A 25599-nucleotide genomic window follows, 5' to 3' on the forward strand; every position below is an offset into this window, starting at 1 on the left:
CACTGGCCTGGTAAGAGCTTGATTAGCTAGCCTAGGTGTGTCCGATTAGGGTTGGAGCTAAACTCTGCAGGACACCGATCCTTCAGGACTAAAGCTTTGGTCACACTGGGCTTTTCCTCCCATAGACTTCCATTCATATGCACGCGAATGCGTCAGACCGGAAACGCGGGGTCATGCGGCAAGTTTCGCAGGTTGCTGCAGTGCAAAGTTCAAGCTTGGTAAACTCTGACCTGAGAAATCTCAACACTTGACTGCGTGAGATCAATCGAGGATCAAAACAAGACATCTCTGGACAGAAATTTAAAACATGGAGCAATCGCTCGCTTTTTTAAATGTCTAATAAGCTTGTTAATCCCGCCCCTTTTCGCAGCACCACACGACAGAATTTCGCAAGCTCAAACTCTAATGTGACCGCAGCTTAAGTGTAGACACCACCTGATCCAAATGAATAAAAAAAAAAAAAACTAATTCACTTTTGCATACCTGTCAATAGTTTTGTATCTCACGGTTCAGATCATAATATTATGGTTTTTAGTCACGGATCGGACCATTTTTCAGATCTGCCAAAAAGGGGAGGAGACAAATGTCATTTGCTTTCCATTTATTACAAAAACAAAACTGCAAGACACTTTTTGTTTTAAGAAACAGAACTTAGAACCTATAATTTAATAAATGTTTTTATTATAAACTAAATATTTTATTATAAAATAAAGAAATAATCAGCTGAGCAAAAATAAATAGTAAAATATTCAGTACTATGAAAAATTTGCTGTTACTATGTTAAATATATAAATCTAATATTATAATTCGTACAGCCCATATTTATTTTTAGTCTCATTTTCAATATATAGTTGAGTTATTCACTCATAAAGCGTAATGGCTGTTTCTCAATATGCATTCTTCATCAGCTTCATCATCAGCTGTTAAAGTTCAGTTCCAATACTCAAGACCGCAAGAACAGAGGACGCGTGAAACTTCCCGGATGTGATTTTGATATTGAGGACGCAACGATGCAGACTTGAGCACCGAACTCGCTCTAGAAGTCCCAGAAGTCATTGCGCTTGGAGGTGGGAAGCGCAGCTTTTTATTTAGATTTATTATTAAAGTTCAGAGATATCACTTATTTACCTCAGGAGTTCCCCTAAATGAGATGGTGAATATAAACATCACCATGGACATCTAGAAAAAGGGATAAACACATTAAGGGTGTTTGTTTGCTGAAATTCGTATTAAAATCTGTTTTATTTATATTGTGCAACGTATATTTGTAAAGTCTTCATGGATAGTATATATATATTGAAAAGGGAAGAAACAATAAATGGTTGTATGAATGCTGTAATGTTTAAATTATTTACCATTAAAAACGTGTGAAGGTCACGTGACCATCAGGAAGAATGCAGCATCTCATTTCTCACAGGACGCGTTATCTGTTCTCTTGATCTCCAGAGTTCGTTCTTCCGAGGACACCCAGCAAGACCGGTCTCCACAAGAACGCAAGTCCGTTCTCTGCATTCATAAAATTGAAAAACAGCCAATGTTTCATTGCTAGATGGATAATTTTTGAGGTGTTATTCAGTGGCATATTTCTGATGTCTGGTTATCACCACCTATTGGTTAAATAATGTAATGGCTGCCAACAACTTTAATTTTTGAGCGCCGTTAAATGCATATGACGGTAGTTTCAAACCTTACCATTAACATCTGTGGTTTTATCTAAACTATAAACTTTTATCCCAGTACTGCTGTGTTATTTGTAACTTCATAACTAACCCAAAAGGCCAAAGACTGAATCTCTTTCTTGATTTTTGTGTTTTTCAAACACAGATTTGAATGCAGCGATTCGAAGGATTAATAAACATATGCAAATCAGCATCATTTATAATATATGTTGAGTGCGTGTTGAGATCCTGATCTTTTAATGATTAATTGTGCAGCTTACACTGAATGAATTAATGCAGGTTAAACAAGTAGTGACAGAAAACACCTTTAATAACCTAAGAAACCCACCACATCCTGAATAACCCACCACAACTTCTTCCATCATCATTAAATTTTACAGGAATGCCTAAATGCTTTCATACTTGATTTGAATGATGCAAGAGGCAATCTCTCTGCGATCGTTACAAATTTAAGATTAATCTACCAGCAATATATATATATATAAATCTGTGAGCTACGTGTGTTCCAAACCATTGGTTGTGATCTGTACGAATTACGTATCAACTGTGTTATGTCCACATGAAAGTCAATGGCTGTTTATCCAACATTCTTCAGTATGTCTTCATTTGTGTTTGACAGAACTAAGAAACTTAAACTGGTTTGAAACAAGTGGAGGATGAGTAAATGATGACAGAATTTTCATTTTTGGGTGAACCGTCCCTTTAATGTTTTAAAATTCTTCACATTCGATGTCAATCATGCTGTCAGATGTTATCTACGCTGTAAACTGTACTAGTTAGTATCCATTTAAACGGAAAAACAACACTTTTTGGGTTAAATCAGATAATAAAATAGCTCTTTAAGATAACACTTATATTGACCACAAGATCAAGACTTGGATAATTTTACACTTGAATCCTACTCAATCCATGCATTGCTTTCCAAAGAAAAGCCTACATTTTGTTAGTACCTGCACATGTAGTTGATGGACGATGGTTGTTTTCTGTTTCGCTCTGATATTTTAAACTCAACATAAAGTAGCTTCCACTGAAGGGCAGCACTTAAACTACTCTGCGCACGGAAGGAAAACACACAACAGGCCCACAGGGAGTCTGTCGGTGAATCACAGTCTGTGTTGTTTACTGAGCTAATGGGTTAAAGAGCAAAGGAGGGATCGATAATTGGGAGTATGCTTTCAGTTCTGAGAACAGGGCCGTGTGCTTTCATGTCCACTGAAACATTCACAATCACACATATGCAGTTTTTCAATTTTAAATAGGAGTTAGACAGCATATTGTGGTTTTGAAGATACAGTTCACCACAAAATGAAAATGCTGTCATCCTTTGCTCACCTTCATATTGATGTAAAGCCACAGGGACATCTGTTCAGAACAAAAAATGAAGATCTTTTTAATTAAATATGAAAGATCTCTTCTGAAAACTCTTTAAAACTTCCAAAACAAAGGCTCATTGAATTAGTTGGTCAACTATCCAAGTTTTAGGAAAAACAAATAATAACTTGACTTCTAGTTGATCATTTGGTACAAGACAAAGGTCTCTAGATTACACTTATTTTACCACAATAAAATATGATCATGCCTTGATTATTTTATTATTAAATTAGGAGAGTAAGGTCTGACTTTGCTTAGACAAAAGTCTTAACAGAAATAATGTACAGTATAGAATATAAAGTCATGGTGCAGTGAAACAATAATTAATAATGTGCATGACTCCCATAAGCTTGAAGGACTGCATCCATACATCTCTCCAAAGACTCAAATAACTTATTAATAAAGTCATCTGGAACGGCAAAGAAAGCGTTCTTACTGGATTCATCTTCAATGCCTCCTCCTTCATCTTACCCCAGACATGCTCAGTAATGTTCATGTCTGGTGACTAAGCTGGCCAATCCTGGAGCACCTTGACCTTTGCTTTCAGGAGGCTGAAGTATGAGAAGGAGCGCTATCCTGCTGAAGAATTCACCCTCTCCTGTGGTTTGTAATGTAATGAGCAACACAAATGTCTCGATACCTCAGACTGTTGATCTTGCCATCCACTCTGCAGATCTCTCGCACACCCCCATACTGAATGTAACCCCAAACCATGATTTTTTCTTCACCAAACTTGACTGATTTCAGTAAGAATCTTTGGGTTTACGCTGATTCCAATAGGTCTTCTGCAGTATCTGTGATGATTTTGATGCAGTTCACCAAATGATTGACCAGAAAAATTGACCTTCTGCCACTTTCCCAAATGATCAACTAGAAGTCTCCAGCTCTTACAACTGGAATCGACGACAAGACGTTTGTCAGGTAGTGTACAGTAAATTCACTCAATGTTTATGTATAAAGAGCTTAAATTAATCTGTTTAGCGTATAAATTGACTGCATCTCTTTAGAAGAATTGGATTAAACCATTCAGTTTATACGGATTTAACTCTTAATCCCTTTTTAAATGTTTTGAAGTGTCAGACATTTGACTTTTAATTCAGTTTGTCCAGTTTTCAAAGAAGTTTGGAAGAACATAAGGATGAGTAAATGATTACAGAATTTGTATTTAATCAGTTTTGTTGTGCTAATTGACAGACATTTACACCATATTTAAAGTTCTTCCCCTCAAATGAGTTGTTCAGATAACCGGAAACTCTAGTGTGTTGTGCAAACATGTCACATGTTATGATGTGTTCATTGCATTGACATGCGACTGTACACACACTCTCACACACACACAATCACACTTACAAACAGACAGGGCTGTAGGGTTTCTTGTTTTGTTTCTTGTAAGTGTACGAGGGCTGCTTGCGCTCTACTGTTGCATTCCTGAGTAATTACCATCAGCAAGTCCCGTCCTGCTGCCGCCTGCAATGCTCCAATCATCTGACGAAGGAAAAGATGCTCCATTCACATAAAGCTCTTCAGGCCGTGTCTACTGTTACAGCTCCAGGACTGAAATAGATATATGAGAATGTACATTACTGTTAATGGCAGAGAATGGTCACATGTCAAAAAAGTAAAGGTGAAAACAAAAGCGTATACTCTAAGAAATGATAATAAAACAACACCTCAAATATCTATAAATGAAAGAAACTGTAGAACAAAAACTGCAAATGTAACTGTAATAACTGTACAGGCAATAATTTGCATAAAGAATTAAAATGTTTTGCATTGTGACGATATTGTATAGTCATGATTGAGATGGTGATTATAAAATCTATAATAAATACATCAATAAATTCAGTAAAATTACATTAAAAATGCTACATTCATTCATATTTTAATAGTAAAGAGCGTTTTGCATATTTATTGCAAATATGCAAATTGTATATTATTTTGAATATTCTATACGCCCAACTATGGATCCATATGCAGTTCATTACAAAAATGGTCATGCAGGTAATGGTCAACAGGGTCACACAGGTACATGCAGAGCACGTGGACCTTTCCCGATCCCAATCCTATGTTGTGAAAGAGATTGTGGTCAAAGAAGAGGCAAGTAGTCAGTACAGGCGGCAATGAATCAAAACAAACAAAGCAAAGGGTCAAAACACAGCAAGGCTAAACAAGGAAAAACGCATCGTAATGCTCACAGATAAACAAGACTCAGCAACTAGTGTGTGTGTCTGTGCTGCTTTTAAAGTCCATGTAATCAGTCAGTTCTGAACAGCTTCAGCGGAAAACCGGAACAGGTGTGAGTGTGTGGTGCATGACAGGATTTGTAATCCATATGGTGACAGATTTGTAGTCCTGAGAGAAAGTGAATGATTCCCAGTGATCTACAAGCCCGGATCGCTGGTGATTGTGACACTTCTCATGAAATTCCCAAGTGATAATCATAAAATAAATTATTAAAAACAAAAACTAATTTTTAAAGGGGTAGTTCACCCAAAAAATAACTCTGTCATTTACTCATCCTCCACTTCAAACCTTTTTCTTTCAATTTTTTTAAATTCTGTTATAATATATATATATATATATATATATATATATATATATATATATATATATATATATATATATATATATATATATATATATACATACATATATATATATAAATTCTGTTATAATATATGTATATATATATATATATATATATATATATATATATATATATATATATATATATATATATGACGACAAAATAAACATGTGAAACAACATATCTGTGATGTGGTTGGGTTTCTGCCAGATAAACAGGATAAAAGCAGAATATTTGAATATTTGTTGGGATTTCTAGATTTAAGGTTTTAGCTGACAACAGCGGCTTTTTGAGATCCTCTGGGGTGAATGTTGATTCTGTAAATCAGCTACGCTTCATCTCTCTTTTAACGTCTCAGTGTTGTCTTTAGAGCTTTCATTACCGTGATGAGTGTCTTCATTTGAGTTCAGCACAGCTTTGACTGTTTGAATAGTGCTTTTACAGCTTATAATCACCAGGCTTACAGATATTTAGTGAGACATGACTTGGCACTTATGATTTGAGCTTATATATTATACTTAATTCATGACATATCTGAGGAATGTGCTAAAAAAATTTTAGAGCATACATTGGGTTATATTTTAATGATCAAAATGAACAACAACAACAAAAAACTAATTAACTTTGGCTATTTTATGCATGTGAACAATTACTGGTGAACACAGCGCATCCTCTAAAAGGATTGTCCTTAGTCTCTTAATAAGTTATGGTTGTGTTTTGGTTGTAGCGTGCATTAAACTGGTTAGAATCTGATGTCCCATTCCCTTTAAGAGCAAGTTGCAGTCTCACCATGACACATTTGCTTTTAACATGGCACTCTTTGTAAGTTAAAAAAACTGAATGGTTCATTAGCAAGCAAACGGATCTGCTCATGCGTGAGTTTAAACAACACAATCTCACGGCAATTCGTAACTTTTTGATTTGGTGGCTAATTCGTACAATCTAATTTGTACAATTTAGTACGATTTGCTCATCCCCAATGACGGTTGAAGTTAGGTGCCACGCCTTCTTTTTAAAATTGTACAATTTTGTACGACTGAACTCGTACGAATTTGTTCGAATTAGCCACTAAACTGGCAAAACGTAAAATACTTACGTTTTCTCGTGAGATCAGGCTGGTTTAAAACTCCTTGAGGTGAAGAAGGTGTGGGAGGAGGTAGCAGTTTTTATATTCATGTAAACAATAATACTCTTTTCCAATTTAATCCTTTGATTTTTTCATCTTTAGAGATGTTTGTGTGCTGTTGGCATCCCTGTGTGTGTAATAAGGTAAATTTATGCACATTGTGGACTTGCCTTTAAGTGCATGTAACTAATGAGCTATTTAAATAAATGTAAAAAAGCAGCGCAGTAGTACCAACGTACCAACAATGCGCCTTAACACATGGATTAGCATTTGCAATTTAAACAACATGGAGCAGGATATAAAAATAATACCTGCTCCATGTCTAAAACTAGCAAAAAGCAGTGGATATATGATAGGACCCATTAAATTAATTTCCATTTAAATGAAATGTTTGAAAATAGATTTGCCTTGATTTTGTAAATAAAATAATGCTGGGTTCACTTACAATAAAATTTAAATTGGGTTAAACTTACAATACGTTTTTCACCTCAAGTGAATTTTCCTCTCGAATTATTTGAATATTAATAATGTAATTGTTTGAACTTGTAAGAAGACCAGATTGAGTTGAATTCTTGTAAGAAGCCCGCTTCCAGCCTCCACCGCTGAGACTGCAGCTCTGCACAAGACTTTTGGCCAGCGGAAAAATTAAAATGGTCGTGCCCAACTGAGTCTGGTTCTCTCAAAGTTTTTTTTTCTTCACTCTCCTATCTGTGAAGTTTTTTTCCCTCTCCGCTGTCGCCACTGGCTTGCATGGTTCAGGATCTGAAAAGCTACACATCGATGAATTTGCTCTTCAGTGTTTGGACTCTCAGTAATGACTTTAAATCACACTGAACTGAGCTAAACTGAACTGAACTTAAACAATAAAAACTGAACTACCCTGATCCAGTTACTATGACCATTTATGTGAAGCTGCTTTACAATCTACATTGTAGAAGCGCTATACAAATAAAGCTAAGTTGAATTGAATTGAATTCCACATCCAGTGGGTATGGAGTAGTTTTCAGACCCACAGACTGGGCCGAAGGTTTACCTTCCAACAAGACAATGGCCCAAAGCACAGCTAAAATAACGAAGGAGTGGATTCACAACAACTCCATGACTGTTTTCGAATGGCCCAGCCAGAGCCCAGACCTGAACTCAATTGAGGATCTCTGGAGAGACCTAAAATGGCTGTCCACCAACATTTACCATCCAACCTGACAGATCTGAGAAGGATCTGCAAGGAGGAATGGCACAGGATCCCCAAATCCAGGTGTGGAAAAACTTGTTGCATCTTTCCCAAAAAGATTCATGGCTGTATTAGAGGGTGCTTCTACGAAATACTGAGCAAAGGATTTGAATAACTTAAATGATTTTACCAAATGGCTGCAATATAACAAAGAATGAAATATTTAAGGGGGTCTGAATACTCTCCGTACCCACTGCATGTGTGGGAATTAATATAATTTGTGGTGGTCAGCGGAAATTTGCTTCTCTTCAGATGTTTGCATTGACTTTGTATGTAAGCACAAGGATTTAAATTGATTTTGATGTGAACCCAGCAGCAAGTATAATAATAAATAATAGTAATCAGTAAATAATAGACTTCCTATACTGTATATATTGATATAGCATAATTCAATATGAAGTCCACCTTGACTTAATATGAATAATCATGGTTCTGAACGCCTAAAATAAGACATAACTTATGCAACTTTTTTTTGGTTTGATTATTTGAAATTCGTGTCATTTCTTTTCAAGAAAATGTACTCCTTTCTTGCTGGTAATCCTTTATTACTAGTATCTGACTAAGATGTTTAAAAATGTGGATCCACTATTTCCAGTAAAGCTGCAGTTTAGGAGCATCGCCCGATGACTAAAATCAGCTTCCTTCCTCAAATTGACAGTATATTTGAGTTGTTCAGACATGACATCAGTTTTCATGACATCAATCTGTAGGCGAGTTTTACAATGGAGATTGATGACTTCTAGATGACCACTTACAGATTTTTTTGTCAAGCTAATGTCAGATTTATTAATAAATGCAAGCCGTCATCAAATTGCTAAATAACAACTGCAGTCTAAATAAATATGTGACCCAGCAGCACAAATATTATCCCTCTAACGCCTCTCTAGGTGAATGCCTTTGACAGAGATCGTCATTTTGAATTTAATGTAACCTTTTGTTTTGGGTGTAACGTGCATTAAACCAATCCGAGGCTCATCTCCCATTCACTTCAAGAAAGAGTTGCAGATTGATTTTAACATGGCGGACTTTGTAAGCTTCACTAGCGAGCAAACGGATCTGCTAATGCTCGAGAAAATGGTGACTGTTTTAAAGAGTAATGATAATAATGTTGGAGAACTGACTGTGAGAAAGACTCCAAGTAATTTTAACCACAAACCTTATTTTACTCATAAATCTAACTCTGCAAACAGGAGACATTCCTGAGGGAATCCATGGCTCGAAAGGACGGTTCTCTTCCAGATTTTAGACACACAAATAAACAGATTTAGTAGATAGTCCTTTTCAATATCTTACATCGGGGTTATCAAGGTTTTCCATTTTAGTTATTTAGGAGTCCACAAAGGTTAATGTTTGAAGAAAAAATAAAAATAAAACAAGCTAAATAATAATAATATTACAAATAATACAAAAATTATTAATATTAAAAAACAAAAGTAAACATTTTACTATTTTAAAACACTTTATTAGGATTTAAAACAGCAGTATAAAATTAATTACAACTAGATTAAAATAAAAATTATATAATTAAATGTTAAAAGAACATGTAAAAATATATTATTATTATTATTATTAAATGATAAATTATAATGTAATGATTTAATAAAAATATTAAAATGACATGAAAACTGGATAACAATAAATACATAAATAAAAAAATCATTAAAATCATAAAATAGTTAAATGATATATAAATAAATAAGTGGATATGAGTATAATGCAATGTAGAATAATGTAAACTAGCAAAAAATCTGCCTTACAGATTATTTTCAAATAAAATTTACGATATTTAAAATATTTTTTACACTACACAGAAAAGTAAACATCGCTCTGTTTATTTAACTACATCAACCCTCCCAACCAGCTCTACCAATAGCGAGAGTTTGTGGGCGGTGCTTTCTGTTTTTAAACATTGCACACACTGCACAAACAAACATCTCATTTAAATATGTTTTATGAAAATAACTTCAACATGGATCATGTCATGATTATTAGTATCTGCTCTGAACCCTGAACATCAGTACACCTCACCTGAAAACACACACCTCACACACGGTTTCTCAGGAAAGACTTTGACTAACACTCGTGAACAGAGAGTATGCTAATACAAGTTTAAACAAATGACTCCAGCCTTGTATCTTACGCTGAACAAATACACATAAAGAGCGCCTATAATACTTGCACAAATCTGAATAAGGTTTTAAAAGGAAACATGCTGTCACTGCAAACCTGGAGTCAACCAAGATGGACTATCCTTACACACAATATATTCATTTCCATGTACTGAATATTTGTTAACTAGTTTATTTAAAAAAAAAAAAAGAAGCATTTATTTCATTGAGAAGTGTGATAAATAGTGCACCAAAAGATATGTTTATCTGTATTTAAAAGGATAGTGCCCACAAAATGTCCTTAAAAGAACACTCCACTTGAAAAAGGCTCATTGTAACATTTTTCCCAGAGTTAGACGATTGTTTACTCGAACCATTTTTGAATCCATTCAGCTGATTTCTAGCAGGATCACTTTTAGCTTAGCTTAGCATAATTCATTAAATCGGATTAGACCATTAGCATTAATAAAAAAAAGAGTTTTGGTAATTTATCAATTTAAAGCTTGACTCTTCTGTAGTTACATCAGAACCGGAGTGGGACTCCTTTTCAGCCCTGGAGTTTCAATCCTCAGACCGGCCCATCTCAGTTCACGACTGACTATATTAAAATAAGCTCATTTCCAATTCAGTTTCTGATTAAACTATAACGTCTTTTTTGGAGAAAACAGCTGCTTTAGAACTTCAAATGTTCAACAACCCTAACAGTATTATATGTTTTAACAATAAAAAAAAAATTAATTAATTACTTAGACGAGGATCAAACCCGGGTCGGTGGGTTGAAACTTAACGTGCTAACCACTAAACCACAACAGCTGTACATTAAGAGGTGACACATCTGAGTTATATAATTAAAGAAATAGAAATAGAAAATAAATAAAAAGAGCAGAGCTGCGGTAAAATAATGAATAAGAAGACTGTGGTCAAGTAAATAAATGAATTAATTTAAAAAGTGTGACTGCTGAGAGCTACAGACTCTGGAGCTAGGGACACCGGCCCTCGCGGCCAAAAAAACGGACCGGCCCACCGGGAATTCTCCCGGTCCTCCCGATTAGCCAATCCGGGCCTGAGTTACATCATGTAATAAGACTAACGGGAAATAAAAAGTTACTATTTTCTATAAATAACATTAATAATAATACTTATATTCAACTTATAAATAAAATACATGGCGACACAGTGGGGCAGTAGGTAGTGCTGTCGCCTCACAGCAAGAAGGTCCCTGGTTCGAGCCTCTGCGTTTCTGTGTGGAGTTTGCATGTTCTCCCCGTGTTCACGTGGGTTTCCTCCAGGTGCTCCGGTTTCCCCCACAGTGCAAAGACATGTGGTACAGACGAATTTGGCAAGGCTAAATTGTCTGTAGTGTATGAGTGTGTGTGTGTGTGAATGAGTGTGTGTGTGGATGTTTCCCACAGATAGGATGCGGCTGGAAGGGCATCCGCTGCGTAAAAATGTGCTGGATAAGTTGGGGGTTCATTCCCCAGTGGCGACCCCGGATTAATAAAGGGACTAAGGGCTTACTCACACTATGCTATCCGAACCATGCCCAGGCCCGTTTCCCGGATCCTTGGAGAAGTGTGAGTGCGCTGAATCGAGCTCAAGCACGGTTCACTTGGCCGGCCCTGGCCCGGTTGGAAGAGGTGGGCCTGAGCGCAGTTCACTTGGGGCTTTGGTGTGGTATGTTTGAAGTGCAAAACGCGCCAAAACCCAAAACTGAAATTTATTAATCATTCTTACTGTTCAGTGAACGCAAACTGCCGTAGTTTATTAAAGACACAAACCCCTCACTGCACGACAGCTGCGCACCTTCAGCAGACCTCCTCATTCCTGCAGCACGAGAGCTTTATGATTGTTTATGAGCGCCAAAAGTGGCAGATCTGTTCGGCGAAATATCTGACTGCGTGTCACCGCATCCCTAAGAACTGTTTGGCGAAATATTTGATGGCATATCAAACGACTGAAACGATATAACTAGAGAAATCTCCACTGTGCTGCTGAGTGAGAGAGCGCTTCTCACTGAACAGCGCAGCAGCGATGACGTAAGCGTGCCCAGGCCCGATATGGTGTGAGTGCGGGCCATCGGGGGAGACGAAAGGGGGGACAAGCGTGCTTTGGCCCGGTTCGAGGCAACTGTACCTAGTGTGAGTACGGCCTAAGCCTCTGATGCTCAGTTTGAACAGCAGCAGATCTTCTTGACCATGACTACATGCGTAAATGCATTAAGTTGCTGCCATGTGATTGTCTGATTAAAAAATTTGTGTTAATGAGCAGTTGGACAGGTGTACCTAATAAAGTGGCCGGTTAGTGTGTATACTGTAGTATAATTAACTATCAACTTTTTTATCACTAACTGATATCTGCAAACTCTGACAGTTCAAAAGAACTGCATAGCACACGATTAGGCTTATTTAAGTGGCTTTGTTGAAGCTTTGTAACCGTGCATTTATTAAGTGCTTCAATTTGGCAAAATCAGAATGCATCTAATGCAATTATAAGCGCTAACAAAACCAACCCTCGGCATTTACCAAAGGTAATGACAGCCTTCAGGACTTGCACAAGCAAGTTGGCAAAATGTTTCAACAGCGGAATTCAAAAACACACACAATAACACTGTCGTGCGCCTCCTCCTTTCTGTTCTTTCTCTCTCTCACACACACATGCATGCATGAGAAGCAGGTAAATTACTGGTTCGTGCACTCACGCTGAATACTGCAGTCAAACAGGTTTGTAAGTTAATGGCGGAGGAAAGAAGGCAGAGACTGATACTGCGGAGACACAATGGCCGTGTGTCGGGGGAGGGAAGGGATTATATGAAGCGCAGGACAAGAGAGCGAGGGACGCGAAAGAAAATACAAAAAACCCGAAAGACTTCATTCTGGAGCCTCGGGCTGTTTACGGAATCATGTTCAAATATGGTGACCGCACACAAACCCACAGTCGTAAACTCAAAGCCTACTGTACAATCTGCTGTGGGACAGTGTTTATGGGTGGGTCCGGGCTGAATGCTTACAGGACTTAAGTGAGACCCCTTTTTTGAGTTTTGTGTGGGTTTTTATTTTAAGGAATTAATAAATGGCTGTAAACTCACTCTGTGGACATGCAGATACACTTCACATGTGCAGGCCACACCCCTGACACAGATCTACCATGGTAACCACTGTAGTTTACACCAAAACAGCAGGTAATACAGTCGCAATCACCACTGCACTGCAGATACAAAAGGTGTGCACTGTTTCACAATGAGGATAAAGCAGGGATTTCTGGGTGTTCATAGCATGGGAACATTTCTGGTGATATGTGACATCTCTCTTTGTACCATTATTTTATTGATTTGTTTTTTCCTCTCTTTTTCTTATATTTTGGTTTTTATGTAAGTTTAAGGAATAACAAATAATGACTTCTAGTTGATCATTTGGTATTAGAAGTGGCCTATATTAAAGCCTATAACAAGCTGTCTGTATAAACACACATAAGCACCAAGCAAGTGACACACACACACAGACAGCATCACGCTCTCTGTGATTCACACACACACATACACGCAGGCACACACGCACACACACACACACACACACACTAACATAGGCCCCGTTTACAATAATGCGTTGTCGATTTAAAACGCATAAGTTTTGCTACGGTTACGCCATCTGTCCACACTACGCCGGAGTTCTCGAGCACCGAAAACGGAGCGTTTAGAAAACGCTGAAAAGACCGTTTTAATTCTAAAACGCTGCTGCTCCGTTTCAGTGTGGATGAGGAAAAACGGAGACATCTGAAAACGGAGGCGGGACTGCTGAGATTCGCTACCTGATTGGGGCTTTTGTGTCATTGTGTATCCTTCCCTTCTTCGTCAAGCCCAATGACTGTAAAATAAATATGGACGACGCGACAGCCCCTTTCCCATTGAACGCCTTGAGGGCAAAACGCCTGCTTGACGGGCACAAACTGTCGCAAAAGACTGCTGAAATTGGAGCCTTGACATGCGCAGAAGGACTGTCTGATGGAGCCAAAGGAGGAGCCGCGAAAATGAGCGGAGTCGAGCTTCCAACCAAACGCTTTATGTAAAATAAACCACGCCCCCCGAACTTCTCAGCATGCGTTTGCTGTCATATCAACACAAATGGATGTAATAACGTTAACAAATATGAGGGTTTTATATATTCAATCGCGCCAGCTCTGGGCTGCAGCGCATAACTTACTCGCGGCATCGCGGGCTGATTCTAGCTCGCATGCGGCAGCGCCGGCTCGCTCGGCCGCCGCATCTGGCTCGATTGACTCGGGCTGGAATCCGGCAGTGAGTCCAGGCATCCGGAGTAGGTCCAGCAGAGGTAGTCAGTCTGAGCTCTGAGGGGTAAGTCTCCGGCAGGCGAGAATCTAGCCGGAAATGGCCCGAGTGTATTTTGCTATCTAGGTGGTTAGGCGTGTATCAGCAAACTAATAAAGCCCGAAAAAAGCCCTGACCGTAGCGAATAAACAGTGTTCCACCAGGATCATGTATGTCAGAAACTGTAGTTTACTACTGAACTCATTTTGTCATGGTAAAATAACACAGAAATCGAATAATAACACTTCAGTCTCCTGCCGAAGCTCAGACGCGCTGCTTTGAGAAACTGTCAATCACGATGACACGCCCAGCATTAAATTACTGCTAAAAACAAACTGTTTACAAAAATGAAGATCTGCACCTATTTCAGCACAATAACCAGTGCCTTAATCGACCAGAACCATCTTTCGGGACATTTTATTGCAAATGTAATACATTTTTTTATTTGGGCTCAAGTCTCCTTTATTAACACGGAGGAGGCGGACTTTATGACTTGTACTGCTACCAGCCCCCAGGGGGCGATCTAACGGCCGAGACCTTCACTCAAACGCAGGCTTGCGGCACACTTGGTCAAGCCCCTATCACATGGCTATAACACATGGCTATAACGCTAGCGGAAGACAGCACTGTAAACAACAACATGGGCACAGAAATGGGAGCGTTGTTTGCACAATTGTCTGTTTTAGGCGCCATTGTGCAGTGATTCATTTGTTATGTTTAGTAACAACTCGACCTCGTCGTCTGTCCTCAAAAATACCTCTCTTGCTTTCTTTGCCATCGCGTTTAACGTTCAACCGGCGTTTGTTGACTAACAATAACAAAATGCCGAGCGAGACACAAGCTTTCTGTTTATACTAGAATGCGCATGCCCAGAGTGCGCAAATGGTCACTTGATATACGTTTTTGGTGGCGTAGTGTGGCTGGAGATATGTTCAGAGACGCTAGGTGAAACGCTAGTGCGGACGCGGATTTTGATCTAAAACGCCGTTTTAAAACTAAACCGCACTAGTGTAAACGGGGCCATAGACAGCAACAAACAAGCTAAATTCACACACATACATATGCGTGCTTGTTAGACCGCCCACTCCCGTCCAAAATTACACCAGTTACCGACTGCTCTCGCGCTTTATTCTGAAATTTATTCCCGTGTCGCAAGAAATCTGGTCGGGACCCGCAGCTCCCACGGTAAAGCCGCAGGAATGTAGACCTTTACTGCATGGTGTTCAAAGCAGAAAATGCAACATTCTGAAAGGTCCAATAAATAATCTGAGAAGTGTTTTTAACTGAAACTTCAGACACATTCTGAAGACACAAAAGACTCGTCTTAAATCTTGAAAACGAGGTAAAATAGCTGCCCTTTAAATGACAATAGCATCTTGTTTTACCTGTATTTTGATCATTTATTTCCACAAACTTGAAACATCACACACTTGTCTTGCATTTCATGAGTTCCAAGCACATCTGTACATCTGTGAATGTCATGATGCAGACTCCACTACCAGCCGTCCCATTGACCCACAGATGATATTTTTTGTGGCAAACCCCACAGCTTTTGTAGTATCATACCTGTGGTGTTTAGGCATAAACCACAGTTACCGTGGTATTGTTCACTAGTCAGAATGAAAAAGTAAATCTGTACAAACAATGCACTGTACAAACACACACACACACACACACATTCAGGCTTGTGTCACACTGGATTATGTTTCTCAGGGCAAGATGACGAATAGTGCTTCATGGCCATTGAGTTTGCAGTCATGCATGCAGGAGGATACAACACACACACTCACACACTGAGACACTGACAGGTGTGGCAGGCTGAAACTCAGAATCCAACCTGACAGTGATGAAACATCTGAATGTATTGGATACTTGGGTCTCCCACAGTCAGTGAATGAATGTAGACACAGCAGCTCTGAGCTTTAAGAATGAGCCACTGATCAGCTGAGAAACACAGCAGTTCATTCATATCCATCTATCTATCTATCTATCTATCTATCTATCTATCTATCTATCTATCTATCTATCTATCTATCTATCTATCTATCTATCTATCTATCTATCTATCTATCTATCTATCTGTCTGTCTGTCTGTCTGTCTGTCTGTCTGTCTGTCTGTCTGTCTGTCTGTCTGTCTGTCTGTCTGTCTGTCCGTCCGTCCGTCCGTCCGTCCGTCCGTCCGTCCGTCCGTCCGTCCGTCCGTCTGTGTGTCTATCTGTCCGTCAATCCGTCCATCCATCCATTATCTATCCATCTGTCCCTACATCCGCCTTATCATATATCCATATCATATACCCATTCTTTATCATCCATCCATCCATCCATCCATCCATCCATCCATCCATTATCATCTATTAATCCATCTTTTATTATCTATCCATTCATACAACTGTCTGTCGATTCATCCATTATCATTTATCAATCCATCCATCCTTTATCAACCATGCATCCATCATCATATACATCCACCCATCTGTCCATTCAACCATTATCATCTATCCATACATCCATACATCTTTTATCATCTATCCATTCGTCCATCCATCCAATCATTATCATCTATCCATCCATCCATCCATCCATCCATCCATCCATATATCTATTATCATCCATCTATCTTTTACTATCTATCATCTTACCATCCATTCACTCGTCTATCCATTATCACCTATTCAATCATCTATCCTATATTAACTATAATCCACCCATCTATCCATTAGCATCCATCCATCCTTTATCATCTATCATCCACCCATCCATTATCATACATCTATCCTTCCATCCTTTATCATATTTCACTCATCCATCCATTATCATCCATCCATCCTTCACATCTATTATCCACATATCCATCCATCCATCCTTTATCATATATCATCTACCCATCCATTATTATCTATCCATCCATCCTTTATCATATATCTTCCACCCATCCATCATCATCTATCAATCCATCCTTTATCATTCACCCATCCATCTATTATCATCTTTCCATCCATTCTTTATCATCTATCCATCCATCCACTTGCCTAACCATTATCATCTATCCAGCCACCCATGCATCTATCCATCCATTCATCCATTCTTTCTCCTCTATCATCCATCCTCTATCATCCATCCATGTTCGTCCATCCTTTATCATCCATCCATCCATCCATCCATCCATCCATCCATCCAACCAACATATATAACCAATAACGCTGTCATGTTGAGGCATAATTTATTTCTGGAAGCCTTAATCAAATGGGTGTAGAAAATAAACAAAATTCAAGTTTTACAATGATGATATTTTTTTCTTGCTAATTTATCAATGAATGACAAAGTGGGGCAGTTCCAACATTTAAACAAAAAAACAAGAACATCACATTTCAACAGTTACACAAAAGCAGAAAATAAATTATATTTAACAGCAACATAAAGAATATAAAAAAAACATGACTGAACTTAGAGAGATTATAAACAACCAGTAAACAAAACCTGAGAACGTTTCACAAATGAAGGCTGTTGTTTGAGACCGCATCTGCGTATTTATTTCAGTGTTTCTCAACCACGACCCTGGAGAGCCACCGGCTCTGCAAATTTCCATGTCTCCCTAACCAAGCACACCTGATTCAGATCATTACAGACCTGTAATGGGTGAGCCAGACAAAGGAGACATCAACACATGCAGTGCTGGTGATCCTCCAGGAACATGGTTGAGAAACACTGCTTTATATGACGTAAAAGTGAGTCACATCTTTAAAAAAAATTAAATATGGTGACTTCGAAACACTGAACGACCAATTCCATTGCCAATTTGACATTCTCCAATTAAATTCCAAAATCTATCTATCCTAAATGAAGACATATTTCACATTTAATACATCACCTGATATAAACCGTTACAGAGAACACAAGGATGACTCAGAGATGTCTGTCTCAACAATGAGGCACGGCACAAACTAACCGTTAATTCAGTGTGTGTGTGGTCAGACGCATATGATTACTGGTGTCTAAATGCAAACATGCGCAGACCACTAAAAACACACAGAGATCAGACCGTCTACAGGTTTGCAAGGAGTTATAAAGCTCGACCTTTGAGGGGAGTTGTTGTAGTAAATGAATAAGTTGTAATTGTAAATAATGCTAAAAGGGAGGGATTTAATGCTTAAATACCTTTGGATATAAATGAGTTTGATAATGTGTGTTAGTGTGTTGATTTGGAGATACTGTACATACACTGTGTGTTAAGATTCTGGCTGGCGTAGGGTTAAAAAGAAAAAAGGGAATCGTTTTATCTATACATTTGTACCGTATTAGCTAAGGAGACAATTTGTTTACCCAGTAGTTCTTGCTAAAGTAGTCATTTGTATTTGCATGTTTGTTCAGGTCGCATACAGATTAAAATATACATGTGTATTTTGTTCTGGTCAAAATACAGTAGTCAACATTTGCTAGTCAATGTTAATATATTTATTTATACAAAAGTTCTGTCTGGTTCTCGAATCTCGTTGGCGGTTAGCTGTGCGATATTCTGCAATAACAGCCTTGTCACCCTTCTGTATTAATCCACCACAGAGAGTGACAGCAGATCAATAGACTTACTACAGTTTGACAAATATTGCAGCTGTTGGACAACATAATGTACTTTTGAGGCTTTCAGGTGAAAATGTAGTTGTTTAGATTGCAAATATGCAGTTTATTTATAAGGATAGTGCCTATTTATTCAAATATTTATAATTTTGGAGATTCAGCTTGTTGGCGGCCATCTGCCTGTCATACTGAGCAGAGCAAAGGTGGTTGACGTTCTGCCACAAGATGGCGACAGAGACCACACAATAAGCCTTGAGAGGAGAAAAACTCAGCGTAATTTCAAACTACAGCTGATTAAATCATTATAATACTGGTAATAGACTTTCAAAGTCGATCTCTCTCTTTTGTATGTTGTAGTGCTGTATTTATACTATAGTAATCTGGTAGTGTTTGCTTTGCTTTGGCTTTTTTTCTGGGTTATTTATTGTGATATCTCGATTGCAACAGAGAAATACTGCACTGTAAAAAATTCAACTTGCAAATTGGTAACTAAGTTAAAATTGTATTTTAGGTGGACATATTTGGTAGCTCAGGGTTGAATTTACTCATAAAAATGATTCAACTACATGTTTAAACTGTTTGTTCAATAAAAGTAAAAACTTCAGTTGAGGAGACTTTAAATTTAGATTTCTTTATTTGAGCGATTATGTAAAAATAATAAGTTGAGTTAACTTAAAAATTTAAAGCAATCATCTTAAAAAAAAATGCTTGTTTATTAAGCTCCAGTGGTTGAAGTTCTGGGAAATGTCTGTAGACTGATGGCATTTCATGCCGTTTAGTCTTATAATCTTAAAATGTGAGGAAAATCACTTGTATTGTCATCATTTTAGACATTACGCTAGAAAATCATTTAAACACTAGCTCTAAAGTGACGTTGTTGAATGAGTAACGGCTTCTGCTTTTCTGACGTCTGCTACAGATGTGAATGAATGGCGGAAGAAAGTAGTTCCTCTTACAAAAGAATTTTTAGACTCTCCGTGTTTGTTTTTCTTTTTATATACCCGATTATGCCATTAAACTGTTGTATAAATGCAATATCAAACGAGTAGCAGTGCGATAAGGCTGTATATTGTCACTGGTGGGACACTAAGGCACTCGGTCGCAACGCATGCCTTCCCCCAGTGCCGATATACAGCAATATCACACTGCTACTCGTGTGATATTGCTTATATATATTGATCTACTTCAAATGTTGACTACTGGGCTAAATATATGTTAAACAGTGCAGCAGAAATATATATATTTTTCAAACTAAAAATATACTCAGTTTAAAACCTTCAAATGACCAAAAATATTGTAAAATGTATTTCAAGTACATTTTGGTTTATATTTAGCTATGGAAAAGATTAAGTAACCACTTCAAAAATATACATATTTTTGGATTTATTTATTAGGTATTATTTATATATCATGATATTATTTATTAAACTTATAAAAAGATTAGTTTTCTTTCGGATACCTGAATCAAAATATTGCCATTTTGGGTGCGTCCACTGAAGTGTTTTTATTCAGCGTTTGCTTTCTGTTGTTGTCAATTGTAGCACCTCAAACAAACTTAGCAGGCGTTTTACGATCATTGCTGTAAAATAGGTATTTTTTTAGCAAGTAAGAAAATTTTAAAAAGTATACCAGTGTCACTTTTGAGCTAGCCATCCAATCATACTGAAGGATAGGCGGGACAATAACACGCAAATGTCAACAAATAATCTGCTAAAGACCTCAATTTGTAGCTGTAAAGCAGGATACTCTGTATCATAACAACAGATTGGAAAAAAAGCAGCACTGCAAAAATACTCACAGCTGAACGTGTCTAGAACATCGCTTATGTTTCTGCAGCGCAAAAAACATTTTGGTGGACACGCACCCTGAGAGCACTTTGCTTCCAGAAAATTGTTAAAATATCACATATTGTGAGTTCTGATTGAAATTAAGTTTATTCCACTAATTACTAAATTATTAATTTATTTTCCTCCAGCTTAGTACTTTTATTTATCAGGGGTCGCCACAGCAGAATGAACCACCAACTTATCCAGCATATGTTTTACACAGCGGATGCCTTTCTAGCTGCAACCCAGTACTGGGAAACACACTCACACACACACACACACATACACACACACACAATGGCCAATATAGCATATTCAATTCACGCATGTCTTTGAAATGTGGGGGAAAACGGAGCACCCGGAGGAAACCCACCTGAGCACATAAAGAACATGCAAACTCCACACAAAAAACGCCAACTGATCCTTAAACCAACAACCTTCTTGCTGTGAGGGGACAGTGCTAACCACTGAGCCCCCGCGAAACCATTATAATTTCTTAACTCTTCTAAAGTTAAAACACTGGTATTTTTAGCAATTTTACTGACAAATAAGAGAAGAAATGTCAATAGTAGTTTATAGAACAAAACATAACATTACTGTTAATCATGAATCCAGAATAATTGTACATTTTTAAGCAGTTTCTTAATTTTTTCCATAGCTAGAGCCTTTCTAGTATACATATACAATATATACAGAGAGCTAAATCAAACTAAAATGTATAGAAAAATATTCGTCAACATTTATTAGTTATATGTTTAATTATGTTGGTCACATTTTTATCTCTGAAATACATTTTAAAATATATTTGTGAAACATACCCTCTTTTTTAAACAGAATCAGTGGCAGTTTTGCGGTTTCATGCAATCTAATAACATAAAAATATGGACGATTTAAAAAACGACAGGGGAAGAACTTACAAATTTCTTTAAAAAATAAACATAAAAAGGGACAAACCGCTTTATCTCTGTGTACAAACAAACAAACAAACCAAGCTGAGATCCTTTACAGATGCATCTCTACGTAAATAAATATCTGATCATCAAGATAAATGCTTTGGTTGAAGACCGAAAAGATGAAAAATAAAGATTAAAAGAAAGATCTGGGATCGTGTTGATAATAAGAACATAATTTTCACATTTTGACAAATGATACGCCAACCAAACATTAAAAAAAAATACTATTTAGTTCTTTAAAAACTGCAGAGATTGTTGATACATTTTTAAAGCAGGCCTGTTTTAGTACACAAATCCAATGGAATCCTGATTACAGCGGGACGAATCTTTGTGGGGACGCACATAGACAGACTAGCAATTTCGCTCCATCAGTGTGGTATGTCGTGGTCCGCAGAAATGCATTTTTTTCCCCCTTCTTCCCTTCCCGCTTCTTGATTCAAGCATGTTGGAGCTTGCCTTACTCTGTGCATGACTCAAGAAGACACCCAGGAAGAGAAAAAGTGTAGCAAAACATAGCAAAGGTGTTAAGAAGCTTTCCAAGACATCGACAACTCAACAGTGCCTTCAGCCGTATATATCTTCATTCCCCTGGGACTTCAGAGCATGCCGAACAGGTGTTAAAATCTCGGTATTTCAGTGCCTTGTGGGTACGTTGAGATCTCAAACACATCACGGTGGATTTCTTTACCCAAAATAAAGCTCTGTCAAAGTGACCCCGTCAAGCCAGGATGACTGACCTGTGGGTTGAAGGGTTGAAAGGGTGATGGAGGACGTATTATGTTTCTCGAAGAACAAAGAAAGCTGTCCACTTCAGCCAAGAGAAGGAAGAGATGTAAATCAAGGTAAACGGCCTCCCTGTTTACTTGCGTCCTTAAGATTGGGGTTCGTTTGCAATGGGTAAACAACACAAAAAAGAGACAATGGACATTTAAAAACACGTTGAGCTCCTGAAAAGGCCAGTCCGGCGGGTGTTTGTCACTTGTGAGAGCAGTTTTTCCAGTTGCCTTGATAAAAAAGACTGAAGAGTTGATCTTGAAGATATGCTCTGAGGAAGAGATATACATGATATCTGGTTATCCACGAAATGTTTGCGAGGGAAAACAAATGATCCCAAACGGCGGCCGTTTTCAGCATTGCAACAACAAAGCGCCAAAGCAAGAAAGCAACACACACCCAACAAACAGACAGAAAACAAGTTTTCTTGCAGCAGCCTCAGCCACTCCTTTGTTAGTCCTTCAGATTGAAGCTTATCCCTCCTTTCTTTTCAAGCAAAAGTCAAGCGTATAAGACTGGAGTTCATTAAGACACACACTTAAAGAAACATGACACTTGTTTTTGGTAATAGGCTCATTTAAAAACTCCCCTATAATTAAACAGTTGAGTTTTATATTTCGTTAAAGCCATTCAGGCCTTTTAGCTTAGCTTAGCACAAATCCTTGAATCGGGTTAGACCATTAGCATCTCATTTAAAAGTGTCCAAAAATTATGTAATTTAAAGTTGGAGTATTCTGTAGTTACATCGTGTAAGAAGAACAACAGAAGAGTAAAAGTTGCTATTTTCTTTGCCGATTTTTACTCTCATTTTGGGATCGGAATAAAAGTACTTTGCCGCTGTACCATGGCTGGAGCAGGTGCAATAATTTAACGCAGCACCTAAAAATAGTCTCTAGCTACCAGGTGGTTTGAGACTGGGCACACCAATGAGGATTTACATCTTGTGAATTTAAGTATTAGTGCTGGTAAACTACAAACAAAGTCAGTCCAAATTGGTGCCATGACCCAGATTGGAGTGAGGTGTAGGCTGGGTTCACACCAAATGTAAATTAAAGTTTTAGTGCTAGTAAATTACATACAAAGTCAGTAAAAAAATGGTGCCGTGACCCGGGTGGGAGTGAGATGTAGGCTGGGTTCACACCAAATGTTAATTTAAGTATTAATGCTAGTAAATTACATACAAAGTCAAACCAAATTGGTGCCGTGACCCGGGTGGGAGTGACATGTAGGCTGGGTTTACACCAAATGTGAATTTAGGTATTAGTGCTAGTAAATTACATACAAAGTCAATCTAAATTGGTGCCGTGACGCGGATGGGAGTGAGGTGTAAGCTGGGTTTACACCAAATGTGAATTTAACTATTAGTGCTAGTAAATTCCATACAAAGTCAGTCCAAATTGGTGCTGTGACCCGGATGGGAGTGAAATGTAGGCTGGGCTCACACCAAAGTATAAGTGCTAGTAAATTACATACAAAGTCAGTAAAAAAATTGTTGCCGTGACCCGGATGAAAGTGAGATGTAGGCTGGGTTCACACAAAATGTTAATTTAAGTATTAATGCTAGTAAATTACATACAAAGTCAATCCAAATTGGTGCCGTGACCCGGATGGAAGTGAGGTGTAGGCTGGGTTCACAACAAACGTGGATTTAAGTGTTAGTGTTAGTAAACTACATTTTCTTTCTAGATCCAAACATCGGCTGAATGAATTCAAAAATGGTAAAACTCAACTGCTTAACTCCAGTAGAGTTGTAAAATGTTTTTTTTTTCCATAAGAAGTGGAGAGCTCCTTTAATAGATTGCATGCTGCCATAAGCAATAATGAAACGTGATATAGAGGCGTTTGGAAAGTCAGCCCGGAAGTGTCATGCAGGTGACAGAAGAGCTTGTTTCAATAGCCTGAAGTCAACCAGCATGGCAAACAACAACCCAAAGGTGCTAAATAAATAATGTTAGTCTGCTATAAGGAAAACAATAGACGCTTGAACTTACCAGGTCACCTCACAGCCAGAGCTCGCTTTAATACGGGGATGGAACGCTGAAAAATGAAAAATAAAATTAATTAGTAATTTACTGATAGAAGGAAATTATTGCCACATGATGAGGAATCAATGGGGTGTAGTCGCTATGTGCAAACATGAGAACAATGGTGTGCCTATAGTAATACTGTAACATAAAAAGTGACTTAAAGGGATAGTTCACACACAAATTTAAAGTCTGTCATCAAGAACTCCACATTTAAAACCTACTTGACTTTCTTCTGTTGAACAAAAAAGTAGATGTTTTGGAAAATGCTGGTAGCTGGCACTCATTAATTTCCGTAGTAATGGTTTTCCCTACTATGGAAGTTATTGCAATTAGCATTCTTCAAAATATCTTCTTTAGTGTTCAACAGAAGAAAAAACAACTCATAAAACCACACAAGGGGGTTTCATTTTTGGCTGAACAATCTCTTTAGGAGTATTGCTGAGCTACCATGATATTTGAACTGACATTTCAAATTCACAATAATCTTCTATGTGAAGTTGATTTGACACAATCTACATTGTAAAAGCGCTATAGAAATAAAAAGAAATTGAATTGAATATTTTCAAATGACACGTGTAAATAATAGTGTAATAAAGTAAAATCAAAGGTTAATTTAAAACTTAATAAATAAAAGATGGGATCAAAGTTTACTTGGAATCAAAAAAGGTGGAATCAAAACCTACTTTTGTTTCTTTCTTCTGTTGAACACAAAAGAAGGTATTTAGAAAAATGCTGGTAGCTGGCACTCATTAGCCCCTTTCACACATACAGACCTTTCCGGAAAATTGCCGGCAATTTTCCAGAAAGGTTGTATGTGTGAACAGGTCCTTTTTGAAAATACCGGTAAATTCGTTCTGGCTATTTTCCGGAAAGAGAAGTTGTAACATTACCGGCAATTTGCCGGAATGCTGCGCTGTGTGAATGCAGAAGAAAGATTGCCGGAATGAGCGTGTGCACGTCTAAAACGTGCTGACGTGAGACGTCTGCTTTAGCCAATCACAACAGTCAGACGCATATACGTCCG

The 25599-nt window shown here is 37.8% G+C and overlaps 2 protein-coding genes across 2 annotated transcripts in view; one reads left to right on the top strand and one right to left on the bottom strand.

Annotated features, from left to right (window-relative positions):
- jupb (junction plakoglobin b) overlaps window positions 1-14233 on the top strand; it is a 304080-nt gene extending 289847 nt beyond the window's left edge. Inside the window, exon 11 of the transcript XR_015516428.1 lies at window positions 13955-14233. The gene's annotated coding sequence lies outside the window, so the exon portion shown is untranslated. The remainder of the gene's footprint in view (window positions 1-13954) is intronic.
- A 3393-nt stretch (window positions 14234-17626) lies between these two features.
- The window catches only part of si:ch211-264f5.6, a 42766-nt gene continuing 34793 nt past the window's right edge, over window positions 17627-25599 (bottom strand). Inside the window, exons 9-11 of the mRNA XM_087295316.1 lie at window positions 24540-24585; window positions 19913-22819; window positions 17627-18936 (exon numbers count right to left, since the gene is read on the bottom strand). Coding sequence (XP_087151442.1) covers window positions 24567-24585 — 19 coding nt within the window. The 3' untranslated portion in view covers window positions 17627-18936; window positions 19913-22819; window positions 24540-24566. The remainder of the gene's footprint in view (window positions 18937-19912; window positions 22820-24539; window positions 24586-25599) is intronic.

The sequence above is a fragment of the Danio rerio genome, chromosome 19 (genome assembly GCF_052040795.2).
Source record: "Danio rerio strain M-AB ecotype USA chromosome 19, GRCz13ab, whole genome shotgun sequence".
Taxonomy (NCBI): domain Eukaryota; kingdom Metazoa; phylum Chordata; class Actinopteri; order Cypriniformes; family Danionidae; genus Danio; species Danio rerio.